The 12,228-nt window shown below is 35.3% G+C and overlaps 1 protein-coding gene across 14 annotated transcripts in view; it reads right to left on the bottom strand.

The window, feature by feature from the left end:
* Positions 1-7,314: 7,314 nt before the first annotated feature.
* Positions 7,315-12,228, bottom strand: part of LOC137026841 (neurofilament heavy polypeptide-like) — a 34,571-nt gene continuing 29,657 nt past the window's right edge. For 5 of the 14 annotated variants that reach the window (XR_010895931.1, XR_010895935.1, XR_010895936.1 and 2 more), the window contains 7 exons: positions 11,628-11,648; positions 11,211-11,483; positions 10,923-10,964; positions 10,365-10,487; positions 8,540-10,029; positions 7,976-8,028; positions 7,315-7,535 (listed from right to left, as the gene is read on the bottom strand). Coding sequence is in view for 6 of the 14 variants with exons in the window: in XM_067394383.1 (XP_067250484.1) it covers positions 9,986-10,029; positions 10,365-10,487; positions 10,923-10,964; positions 11,211-11,483; positions 11,628-11,648 (503 nt within the window). In the remaining 8 variants the exon portion in view is untranslated. Of the gene's footprint in view, positions 7,536-7,975; positions 8,029-8,501; positions 10,030-10,364; positions 10,488-10,922; positions 10,965-11,210; positions 11,484-11,627; positions 11,649-12,228 lie in introns of those variants that run through there. The other 9 variants (XM_067394385.1, XM_067394386.1, XM_067394388.1 and 6 more) reach the window with 6 other exon arrangements.

Genomic DNA, 12,228 nt, shown 5'->3' with positions numbered 1-12,228 from the left:
TCCTTCAGAAATACGTAACGAGTTCTGATTGTGCCAGCGGTTCCTGTGTTGTGATTCGACAGCAGTTTAGCGCATCTTGCCCGGAAAGGTCACGCCTCTTACCATAACGTGTGCTGCACATAGTTTTACATGTGGATTATTGTGGTGTTGTGCCGAATGAACACAAAAGACAATAATTCACGAGAGACTGAACTCTTTAAACTCCACAAGCAGCGACAGAAAATGTACAACGTTAGCACTCACTCAGAAGAGTACCTCATACGGAAATCAGCCATATACATAAACATAGTCCCCTCTTGTGGCCATTATGTGCACTGCAGTCCAACATTAACTATTGCAGTAAGGATACCACAATTATAATTTTTGGGAACCGAGTTAAACATAAATTGTAACCATTGATCTCTAAGTACAGTGTCCCTGGGAAGGCCAAACAAAGGTGATTGGACTGCGGGATGAAAATAACAGCGTTTCGACGACATGGCGACAAACACACTCTACAAACGCAACTCTTGCTCTTCTCCGTGGGAGCGCAACAAGACCACGCCCCCTCTTTTGTGTATTCCTGTGGGCGGAGGTTAGTCAAAAAACTGTTTTAGTGACGTCATTAAAGAAGGAAGTAGAGGGATGTAGTCCAAACTGGCCGTTCGATGTAGGTGACTTCTGTTCAATAAAATATCTTGCTTGGCATTGAACTTTGAGCTTTAAAATTTTACAGATTTTATTTTTTACTCTAACAACAACATTACACACTAACTAAAGTTTGAAACATGGGATCACGAAGAACAGGACCTTTAAATAAAAAATGGGTGACAGTAAAATATATATATATATATATATATATATATATATATATATATATATATATATAGTATATATTAAAAGTCAGTAGATGATGCCATTAAAGGGTAAACTGTTGTACCACTGACTGGTGAATGAGTACAAAAATTATATTGACTCTTGTCCTTGTACTTTAAAGTATTTTGAAAATGAACACTGACAGATTAAAGAGATTAGATCAGATAATGCACCTGTCACTGAAGTAGAAGTAGTTTGCCATGCATCAGGAGAAGCTGTACAAAAACACAACAAAATTATATTGACTGACTAATTTATGGTCATACAGGTAAAAGCAAGACATCATTCATACATTACAAAAGACACTCAAATAACGAAAACAAGCAGAATGTCTGTTTCTTTTTCTAGATCTTTGGAGTGCGCCACAAATAACCACTTTCGTTTTGTTAATCTGTAGACCTAACTAATTAACTAATGTTAACAAATGAAACCTTACTGTTTGTGCTTAATAAGATTAAGAGAAAACTGTTATTCGTTTTCCTGGTAACACTTTACAATAAGTGCAACCATAATTGCACTCTCTCAATATTCAAAGTGCAAATAAGACCAAATTTTTCTTTGATACAGAGCAAAGAGATGGTTACAACTACACTGCCCAGCCTAAAATAGCTTTCATATTGAGAGATATTTGTATTCATCAGGGAGTCGCTTTGAAAATGTGGGGTATTGAAATCGCATATTATTTGAATGCGCGCTCACGTTTACTTTCACGATCGCGCGTACTCTGTAAACATGGAGTGGTGGCGACCGTTATCCGACTGAATTTAATGTTTTTTATTTAAATACAAAGCAAAACGACAGTGGAGGCGTAATGTAATATTCTTTCCTAATCATCCTAACACTCTGTCATGGCAATATCACGAGACTACTTTTCGCCTCAACGAGAAATCTCATCACATTTTAATCTCGCGAAATCTCATCACATCCCTATCTAGGTCATGTCCATATATTGTGCGATAAGTCGATATATCGACTATCGCAACAGGCCTAGTATGCTCCAGTGACAGCTTTGATATCTTTTCTTTTTTTTATGAGAGTTCAGGCAAACATTTCAGCCAAGGTTTACCTCAATTTTTAAATTGCACTTAAAAATATTTTTCTTAAAAAAAAAAAAATGGGTGACAGTAAAATGTATATATTAAAAGTCAGTAGATGATGCCATTGAAGGGTAAACTGTTGTACCACTGACTGGTGAATGAGTACAAAAATTATACTGACTCTTGTCCTTGCACTTTAAAGTATTTTTTTGAAAATGAACACTGACAGAGTAAAGAGATTAAATCAGATAATGCACCTGTCACTGAAGTAGAAGTAGTTTGCCATGCATCAGGAGAAGCTGTACAAAAACACAACAAAATTATATTGACTGATATCCTTGTACTATAAGTGTAAGTGCAAGCAATAAAAAAAAAAAAAGTAAAAAAAAAAAAAAAAAAAAATACATCAATACAAGAGGCAACGCGAAATGAAAAGAAATGTGAAATAAAACGTCATGTTTTAATGAAAAAAAAAAAAAAGTGTAAGTGCAAAGTGTATGGATTAAAGTTAATGCACCTGTTGTTGTATAGTAATCTGGGTCCCATGCATTAGATGCAACTGTACAAAAACAACACTCTATTTTTAACAAAAATTATATTGATTCCTGTCCTTACACATAGTTGATAAAATCTCAGGCAAAGAAATGTGATCCACTTACTGAAAGCTGACCAAAGGACCAATAAAGGGATGTAAAGCAGGTTCATGCTGTCATAGATTAGAGAGCTAAAGCTTTCTGAGACACATCCTGGCAGAGACTTAAATTTTAATACAGAGGAACTGAAAGTCTATTAAATGTTACCAAGAAAAATTCAGAGTAGCTGTGAAAAGCAGAAGTGGCTCTTATGGCAAACATTAACTTTATACGTTCTAAACATTGCTGCTAGGTTTCCAAAATCAGGCTGATTTTACAACCCCATCGCAAGAAAAGTTGGGACATTTTGTAAAATGCAATAAAATCAAGAATCTGTGATTTGTTAATTCTCTTTTATTTAACTGACAGAAGTAAAAGAAAAGATTTCCAATGTTTTCACTGACCAACTTAATTGTATTTTGTAAATATAAACACATTTTGATGGCTGCAACACACTCTGAAAAGTTTGAACATGTTTACTACTGTCACATCACCTTTCCTTTTAGTTACAATTTTTAATCATTTGGGAACTGAGGAAACTAAATGTAGCAGTTTTGATAAAAGACAGCTGCTCAACAGACCATGGTCATCATTGCCTGATTCTCCTTTTCTTGATTGGCCATTCATTTTTGATAGGAGTCAGATCTGCAGGTAGGCAGTCAGACATCCACTCGTGTCTAAGAAACCACTGTGTTTTAGCACGTACAGAATGTGGTCTGGCATTGTCTTGCTTCCTAGGAAAGATGTCAACTTGATGTGCAGTATATGTCTCTGTACAATCCCAGTATACGTTTTCAATGATTTCTTCACACAAATGAGAGTCACCCATGCTGTTTGCACTGATGCACCCTCATACAATGTTTGCTTTTGCACCTGTCGCTGATGAAATTCTGGATGGTCCTTTTCGTCTTTGGGACTGAGAACTCAATGTCTCTTTTCCCAAAAACATGCTGAAACATGGACTCATCTGACCACAGCACATGTTTCCACTGTCTTTTGGATCATCTGAGATGAGCTCGGGCCCAGAGAACCCAGAGAACAAATTTAATTATTTTACAAACTGCGTAAACCCTGTCCCTTTGAACTGTTGGCCGTCTTTGCATTTATAAGGAGACTGCAAAAGTTTCTACCCACACCGCTCCATAAAAACAAGATGGCAGAGTGCATTGCAGAGCTTTCTGCTGAAGGCGAACTTCCACAGAAAAAAAAGTTTCTTCTGCAAAAAAACGCTTTTGACAAAAAGAGGAATAAGACCAGAATAAACATTGGTCAGATTTTCCGGAGATGGAAAAATGTGCTGTTTCTTTGTAATTATTTATTAAATGGAGTAATTTCTAAGTAAAAATTGGTTCCCATTTTTTTCCCAGTGTATATGGAATATTAATATTTTGAAGAAGATAAGCAGCTGACCCCCCCCCCGCAAAAAAAAAAAACCCTAACATGAACTACATCTGAAACACAGAAAGCAACTCAAAACTCAAATAATACCCAGACCACAGCTACTGTACCTCCTCCTGGATGTAGTCAAATTTTAAAGCCATAGCCAGAAAAAAACCTAAAATAAATGAAACCCAGTTTGTTTTGCGTGACATTTTAATTGTTTAATTCATTAAATGCAGCTCTCACGTTATAATAAACTGAGCAGATACTCTTTTGTTAATCATTGCAAAATAAAAGTAAAAAAAAAAAAAATCTCTTGAATACTTTTACAATTCATTACACAGTAGAATTGAAATCAACTAAACACTCCTGATATAAATTATATAAATAAATTCTGTATTATAGGTCAGTGCTAAACTCTGTCCCTTGAAATCATAATCACTCAAAACTAGAGATGCAGCGATTGATCGGCCAGGGATCAGAATCGGCCGCTTTCCCTCATGATTGGCCCAGATCAGTGATCGGCCGATCAGTCTCACTTTTACCGATTCCGAGCCGATCTTTTTTTTACCAGCGGCACAGGCAATAACGTCAGCTGCGCGTTCCCGCTCTCTTCTCTGTCACGGTGAAGTGACACACCCGCGCGGGCGCCGCCTCTCACTCGTCTCATTCGCTCCGGTTAAATAGTGCTTGTATTGCGCATAATTTTAGTCATTCCCACAGGTTTCGCACTCACACCGAAAGCGCACGCACCACTGATCTATATTAGTGAAGTGAACAAGCCACGCTCAGTCTCAAACAGAGTCACAAATACTAAAACGAGTAGCATAATGCGCTTAAACTGTCAAAATACATACAAAAGTATGTCAAAACCAGCGGCACAGATAAAAAGATAAACACAGTTTTGAATCGTTAAATAGCTAAAAAAAGTAAACCCATGTCATGTGTAACAGTATTGGGTCTGTTGAACACCATTTATAAACTCTTAAAGGGACAGCAGTCCAATATAGAGGGTATGCAAGTGACGTCACTGTCGACCGTTACGACTACGGTCACGCCGCTGAGTGGCAAAAGACTGAGCGGTAGCATTGGTTTTCAGCATGAATGTCGCGAAAAACACACAAAACACGTCCAAAACGGAAAAGACTGACTGTATAAATAGCTTTGAAACAAAACCTGAGGTATATATTTAAAAACTTGCAAAATCTACAGAAAAAAAGCAATTGGATCACTGCAGTTCACAGAAACAGCTTGACTCTAGCAGAGAAACATGGATTTGCAGTTATCATTTTGTCTCAAATTGTTGGATTTTGAGGTAAAATCATACCGTATATATTGTATTGTTATATATTATGTTGACAACTCATTAATTAAATATTTACCATCTTATATTCTGCATAATTGGGTGTTTTTTAAATAAACAACACTGACAAAAACTATAAAACTATATATGTTTTAGGGCTGGACAATATGACGATATAACATTGATATAAGTGATTACGTAGATTGTAGTTATATAAAGCGTTCACAGTCATATTTGCTTTATGTATTTCCCCGGCGTCAAATCAGGCACATATAAATATCAGGAAACATGACTCCTGGCTGCATGTCAATATCCATGGATTAGGTTTATTTGACAAGTTGTAAGGAACACTTTTGAGCCCAACCTTTAGTGTAAGTCGTTAGTTTTACTTGCGTTTTCACAGTTTCCCCTATTAAATCCAGTCACGCAGCAGGTTCTTTTGCCACTCAGTCCAACTGAGGGAACGCGTTTTCGGCGGGAAAGTGACGTTGATGCATAGGCTCTATTCCTGCTGCTGTCTGTCATGTTAATCAAAGAACAAAAGACAAAGAAAATCATTTTCTGCTCTTGACTGAATATGTTTTATAACTTTAATGGTAAGAATTGATCTGTATTAATATTTACAATAAAGACTACAGAAATTTAGGTAACAAATGTAAAATAACACTGAATGTGTCATTTTACATTTGATTACTTTATGTAGTATTTCTTACCTGAATAGAAACCCAGTTAACCTAAAAAACTTAGTGTCATAGCTTTCTTTATTCTATTGCATTTATTTGAGCTTTTTATATTTTATTACTGAATTTTACTTTTTTTTAAGTAAAATAAAACTTTGCATTGAAGAAAAGTAGATTTTTGTTTGTATATGTTGTCAATTATAGTTCTTAAAAAGAAAATCGGAATCGGCAAAAATCGGTATCGGCCGATCTCAACAAAAAAATCGGAAATCGGAATCGGCCAAGAAAATTGCAATCGGTGCATCTCTACTCAAAACAGTGGCAGGGATACTCATCCAATTATTGGTAACAGTTTACAATAAGGTTACATTGTTACATTAGTAACATAACAATAACATAACAATAACATAACAACATAAGAATGAGTTATGAGTTAAGAGCTTGCAGAAATTATTTAAGCATGATTGTGAAATAAAAAAATCAATTTGGGAAAGAAGAAGTATCTGTCACGTAATGTGGTCAATAGAAGCTCTCACAATGAGGAATACTTCCAAGAAGATAGGCTTTAGTTCACCCAAAAATGAAAAAATGTCATCATTTACTGCCCCTACATTTTTTTTGTTCTGCTGAACACAAAGGAAGATATTTGGAAGAATGTTTGTTACCAAGCAGATTTCGCTCACCATTGACTATCATGGTAGGAAAAAAAATACTATGGCAGTCAATGGTGTGCGAAATCTGCTTAACTGATAAATAGTGTTTTCTGTATTTTCCGCTGCAGTGATGAAGTTGAAGTGAAGTGAAGATGAAGTGAAGTTGACAATCTCTGCAGTAGTAGATGCACCTATATGCATGCTTCATACGTATTACATAACCTTAGAATATTTGTTTTCTATTTGAATCGGTTCATTTAAAAGTATATATTATACTTTTGATATATTTCGCATTCTATAGATAGATTTTTCATGTCTGTGAGGCAAATTTACATGGAGTTTCATTAAAGTGTTCCTTTTTTTTTGGCACGCTGAAGTTCACAAAGAGAGACGCACACTGTTTGCTTTCATTATTTTACAAAAGCACAACATTTCATTGTTATTGTGAGTGCACACAAATTAAAAGTAGACCCTTCACAGATTCAAAAGATGTAATGTAAATTTTGTATTTCTGTCATGCAGTAAGCACACTACTATTCAGCTTTCACACTTCGAACAAACACTTGAATAGCCCACATTTTTCCAGGTTAAAGTTAGAGCGAGTGGCCATGTAGAGTTGCTACTGCTTACATGTTTCAGATTATAGCGACCATAGCGCACATCCACCACGGTGAGGTTGTGGCCGGTGCTTTCCTCCTAGCCCTCGTACTCCACAAACCCTCCCTCACTGATGCATGATGTAGCAGGCTTACTCCTGGTCAGACACACCTTGTGGTTCAGACTCTGGGGCGGTGGCTCCCTCTTATATCTCGATTGTGCTGGCCGTCGGTCTCTGGATGTGGAGTGGGGCTGGTGTCATTCTCTGCTGGGCCGATGGTGAACGATGTCTCATTATCGGCCGCTCCTGCATCAGCATCACACAAATGCATTGTGGTGCTCATGTGAACAGCCTCTGCCAATACTGAGCCCGCGTTCTGATGTAGAACCTGGAAGCGCTGAATGTAAACAGTGCATGAGAGTGACATAGAAGATATTGATGAATAAAGTCATTATTTTTGTTTTGTTTTTGCACACAATAGTATTCTTGTCGCTTAATAAAATTAAGGTTGAACCACTGCAGTCACTTCGACTGTTTTAACAATGTCTTTAGTGCCTTTCTGGACCTTGAAAGTGGTGGTTTCTGTCTATGGAGTCATATACCTCTTGGATTTCATCAAAAATATCTTAATTTGTGTTGTGTTTTGTTAACAGTCAATGCACTGTGAACTACCTTGAACAAACAATGACTATATTTTTATTTTATTTTTGTATTTAAGTAACATTAACAAAGATTAATAAATACTTTTAAAAAAATGTGTTGCTTATTGTTAAATCATGTTAGTTAACACATTACCTAATGTCAATTAATTAAACATTATTGTAAAGTGTTACCCACTCATCAGTACTAAAGCACAGCTACTTCTGCCCCCTGCTGGATGTATCCTACATCTGAGAGAAAACAGCAGAAAAACATTTATATTTACATTTATTCATTTAGGAGACGTTTTTATTCAAGAAACTACAAAATAACAATTAGAATAACAAATAGGTGTGATGTTTAACAAACTTTATACATAATATTAGGTCATAATATATTAGGTCAAAGTGCAATATTCATTTCAACTACAAGTGAGAAAGTTTTCATATTTATTAATATTAATTTTTTTGTTTTTTTCCGTCTCTTCTTTTCTTTCCTCAGAAATCCACAAGGTTCTTTATGTATTCTCATAGTCTAGATGGGACAGGAATCTTAAAAACAACAACAACTGAACAACAACAGTGTAACATGGCAAAATTTTGTGCTGTGGAATCTGGCACCAAGATGTTAGCAGCAGATCCTTTTAGTCCTACGCCTTCCATATTCAAATTATGATTATTTCGTAAGTTGAATACGGAAGGTGGTCTGGCGGAAGCTAGATATTTTACTTTATAACTTATTAAATATGGATATTTGTCTTACGCAAACACATCGCTTTGCTGAAGGCATTTATTGATCCCTGGAGCTGTGTGGAGTACGATTATGATGGATGGATGCACTTTCTTGAGCTTCATACTCGTTGGTCCTGTTCACTGCCATTTTAAAGCTTGGATGCGTCAGGATATTTATTAATATATCTCTGATTGTGTTCATTAGAAAGAAGAAAGTCATACACACATAGGATGGCTTGAGGGTGAGTAAAGCTTGGGGCAGTTTTCATTTTAAAGTATCCTTTAATGAAATAAAGATATAAAGAAAACATACATGCTTTAAAATGTCACAAAAATGAGCATCACACAGTTTTTTTTTCTTTTTAATCTGTTAATTATTTAAATGAAATATATGTTATTTAGTCCTATTTATTTTATTATATAGCCTACTTAATTTTATTCTGTTTTTCTCAGTTCACAGAAGTGCTGCAGGTGTGTTATGTGACGATGTGTGTTTCGTCTTTTTCTCAAGGCCGCAGAATGGTATGGTAGTGGGCTTGTGATTTGGTTACGCACTTCATTCCACCAGGCGTTGCTTGTTTTTCTTGCTATTTGCACATGTAAAGCTAAACCCCTGAAAAAAAAAAAAACACATTATTGTATGTTTTTTTAAATGGGTTTCTAATTTTATTTAATTTTAATTTGACACTCTAATCTTTGATTGTTTGTCAGGAAAATAATCAAAATGATCAAAATGCTCTCATTACAATTCTATACACTTATTGATAATTGCCAAGTTTTGCATGGAAACGGCCCTACACAATTTTCTGTCGTACACTCATTTTATAAATGAGGTCCTATCACTTGGGAATGGAAGTAAGATCTCTAGTGTCTAGCCACTCGTGCAGCAGTAATCAGACGGACTCCAGACAGTGCCTTCGAATATGCTTTAATCACAGCCGGGAGGATCTCAGACCAATTTCAGACAGAACAAAAGAGTTCAACAGTTTCTATAGAATAAGTTTATAGCAAATGTGACATGATTCATTACATATTTTTTTAATATGATTGGTTCTTCATATGTATAATTCTCTGTTACTAGGTAAAAACAAATCTGGATTCATTGATACTTCAGCTTGTTGCTAGGGTCATGAGGTTAAATAAAATATATATTTTCAGACAGCCATTTAGTTTTGTTTCCTCTTTTGTTATATTCAGACACACTCTGGTTAGTGGAGGTATTTGGTGACTCGGGGGACATTTAGTTTTTAAAAGCATATAAATGTTAATCCTGCAAGAAAAAGGAATATTTGTTATGATTAATTAAAAAAATTCCTTTGCTATATATATATGATACTATATATATTTATACACACACACACACACACACACACAGTATATATATATGAGTATCACAGTTCAGCGTGCAGAAAATTATTTGAATTTATCTGAATTGATTAGTTGTCCATTCGTTCCTCTTCAGAGAAACTCCGTCTTCTTATACATCTTTATAGTCATTAGCTGCCGCAGTAATCTTTGAACCTGTTGAAACATATAGATTGATTTTTTTTTTTTTTTTGATTTGATGCAACAGTTTAAGTCTATGTTGTGTACAGCAACATAAATGTGGCAAAAGGCGCAGCTTAATAAATATGTGAAACACTTTCATAGCCCTAAAGAGTCGCATGTTATGAGCAAGTGAGGTTGAGGTGTTATGTCAACTCTTTAGATATGTTTGATTGTTCTTTAGAGCTTTTCTATAGCATACACCCCTTTATTTAAAAGCAAATGCTACAACATAAATAATGTATACAGTAGATTTATGTGTGCAAATGAATATTAGACATGAATATGAGTTGTTTGGGTGAAAAACACACCTTTAGCTTTGCTCCTGATGATGGTCATGATCACTGCTGCAGTCATGATGACGAGACCAACAGCAATGAAGGTGAAAAAGCAGATGTAGAATGAAGATACTCCTTCCTTATAAAAATCCAAGACTGCAGGAAGATATTGAAGCGAACAAAATCATCAGAAAAATCATGAATTTCACGTGTAAAAACACGTGGTCAAATGTACATCAACACATGTGAGAAACATACTTTGCAAATGGGAAACATGTGGATTTAGAACAATTCTCATGTGAAATCTATGTGATCACATTGGGAAACATGGGAAATGTATGTGTTTTTCTGTAAGAGAATGAATATACATTTACGCAATAATTGTGTATTTCGAAGAGCCTGCATCCAACGTGCAAGTATAGGCATTACAATAGTTCTGATGAAAATGTAATTTGTATCTTGTGTTTTACCAGATGGATTGTATAGTTGCCACTGTAATTGATGTGCACATATATAGTGATAATGTTCATCAAAAAAAAGTTCTCACTTTAATAACCAAAATTATGCGTAACAGCAAATCTGCTGACTTACTCTGCTTGTCGTAATCTGGTGTTCTCATGTCGGGGGGTTGAGCTTCAATAATACAAAGAGAAACTATTTTTTACAATTACTGTACATGAAATCATGCCCATACTAGTATGCCACTGTATTACTGCCATTAATCAATTTGAAGGAAACCTCATTTATCACTACAGGGGGACAAATCTATAATTTTAAAGTATTTAGATTACATTGACGTATATGTTGAGGTGTCAAAATCCAAAAGAGAGCATTAGGATTTATGATACTTTTGAAATGGTAATTTGTAGTATGTTTTACCAGATGGGCTGTAGGTGTAGGTCTCACTCTGCTGGTTCACCGCATGATTAATCTCGTGCACACAGGTGAAGGAAACAGGTGAGCTCACTTTCACATCAAACACACACTTTTCATTTGAATAACAAAGTGGGATCTTCAAGCTGTAGCTATGTTCACCCTCCACTGACAGCTGGAAAGAGCTCTCAATGAACCTCCTGCCAAATGAACACATCACCATCACATGCTCTCTGTCCTGCATCTGCCTGAACACTGTGATGCTGGGCACTGGGGCATCTGAAATCACATTGACAGACATGCTTATTAATTCCAAACTGTGGCCTAAACTGACAGTCAATAGGAAACTAAAACGGTTTAAAACAGTTATACTGCATATTTATTTATTTAAATGTTGACTAATTAGAAGGAAACGAAACATACCTTGGATGCGCCAATATGACGCTGTGATATTTGAGAGGAAAAAAAAAACATTGTACAAACAGGGTAGAAATTTAACAAAAAACTATTGTTTTAACATTCAGTTCTTACAATAATAGCAACAACAACACTGTGAATCTGCTGACTTGCTCTACACTGAGTAATACAGTTTCCTCCAGGACATTCTTAAAAATAAAGGTTCTTTATTGACATTGATGAGTCCATGAAGAACCTTTAACATCCATGGAACCTTTCCATTTAAGATTCCTTATAGTGAGAAAGTTTATGGCATCGCTGTGAAACCCTCTCCTTTGGAACCTTTATTTTTAAGAGTGAAGGGGGTTTGATCATTATTAATAATAATAATAATAATAATAATAAAAAAGAACATTTATAATAATAATAAAAAAGAACATGTTTATAAATTAACAGCTTAATTTATAAACATGAAATAATGAACCCATACTAATATACAACTGTATTACTGCCATTAAACCTCAAACCTTAAAGCTGTACTTATTTAATTGTACTAAATCAACACACACAAACACAGTTTTTTTAAAATGTGTGTGTGTGTGTATGCATGCATGTACAGTACAGTCCA

This window comes from Chanodichthys erythropterus, chromosome 9 (assembly GCF_024489055.1).
Source record: "Chanodichthys erythropterus isolate Z2021 chromosome 9, ASM2448905v1, whole genome shotgun sequence".
NCBI lineage: Eukaryota > Metazoa > Chordata > Actinopteri > Cypriniformes > Xenocyprididae > Chanodichthys > Chanodichthys erythropterus.
The sequence above is the reverse complement of the archived record's forward strand: the minus strand, read 5'-3'. Positions and strand labels throughout refer to the sequence as shown.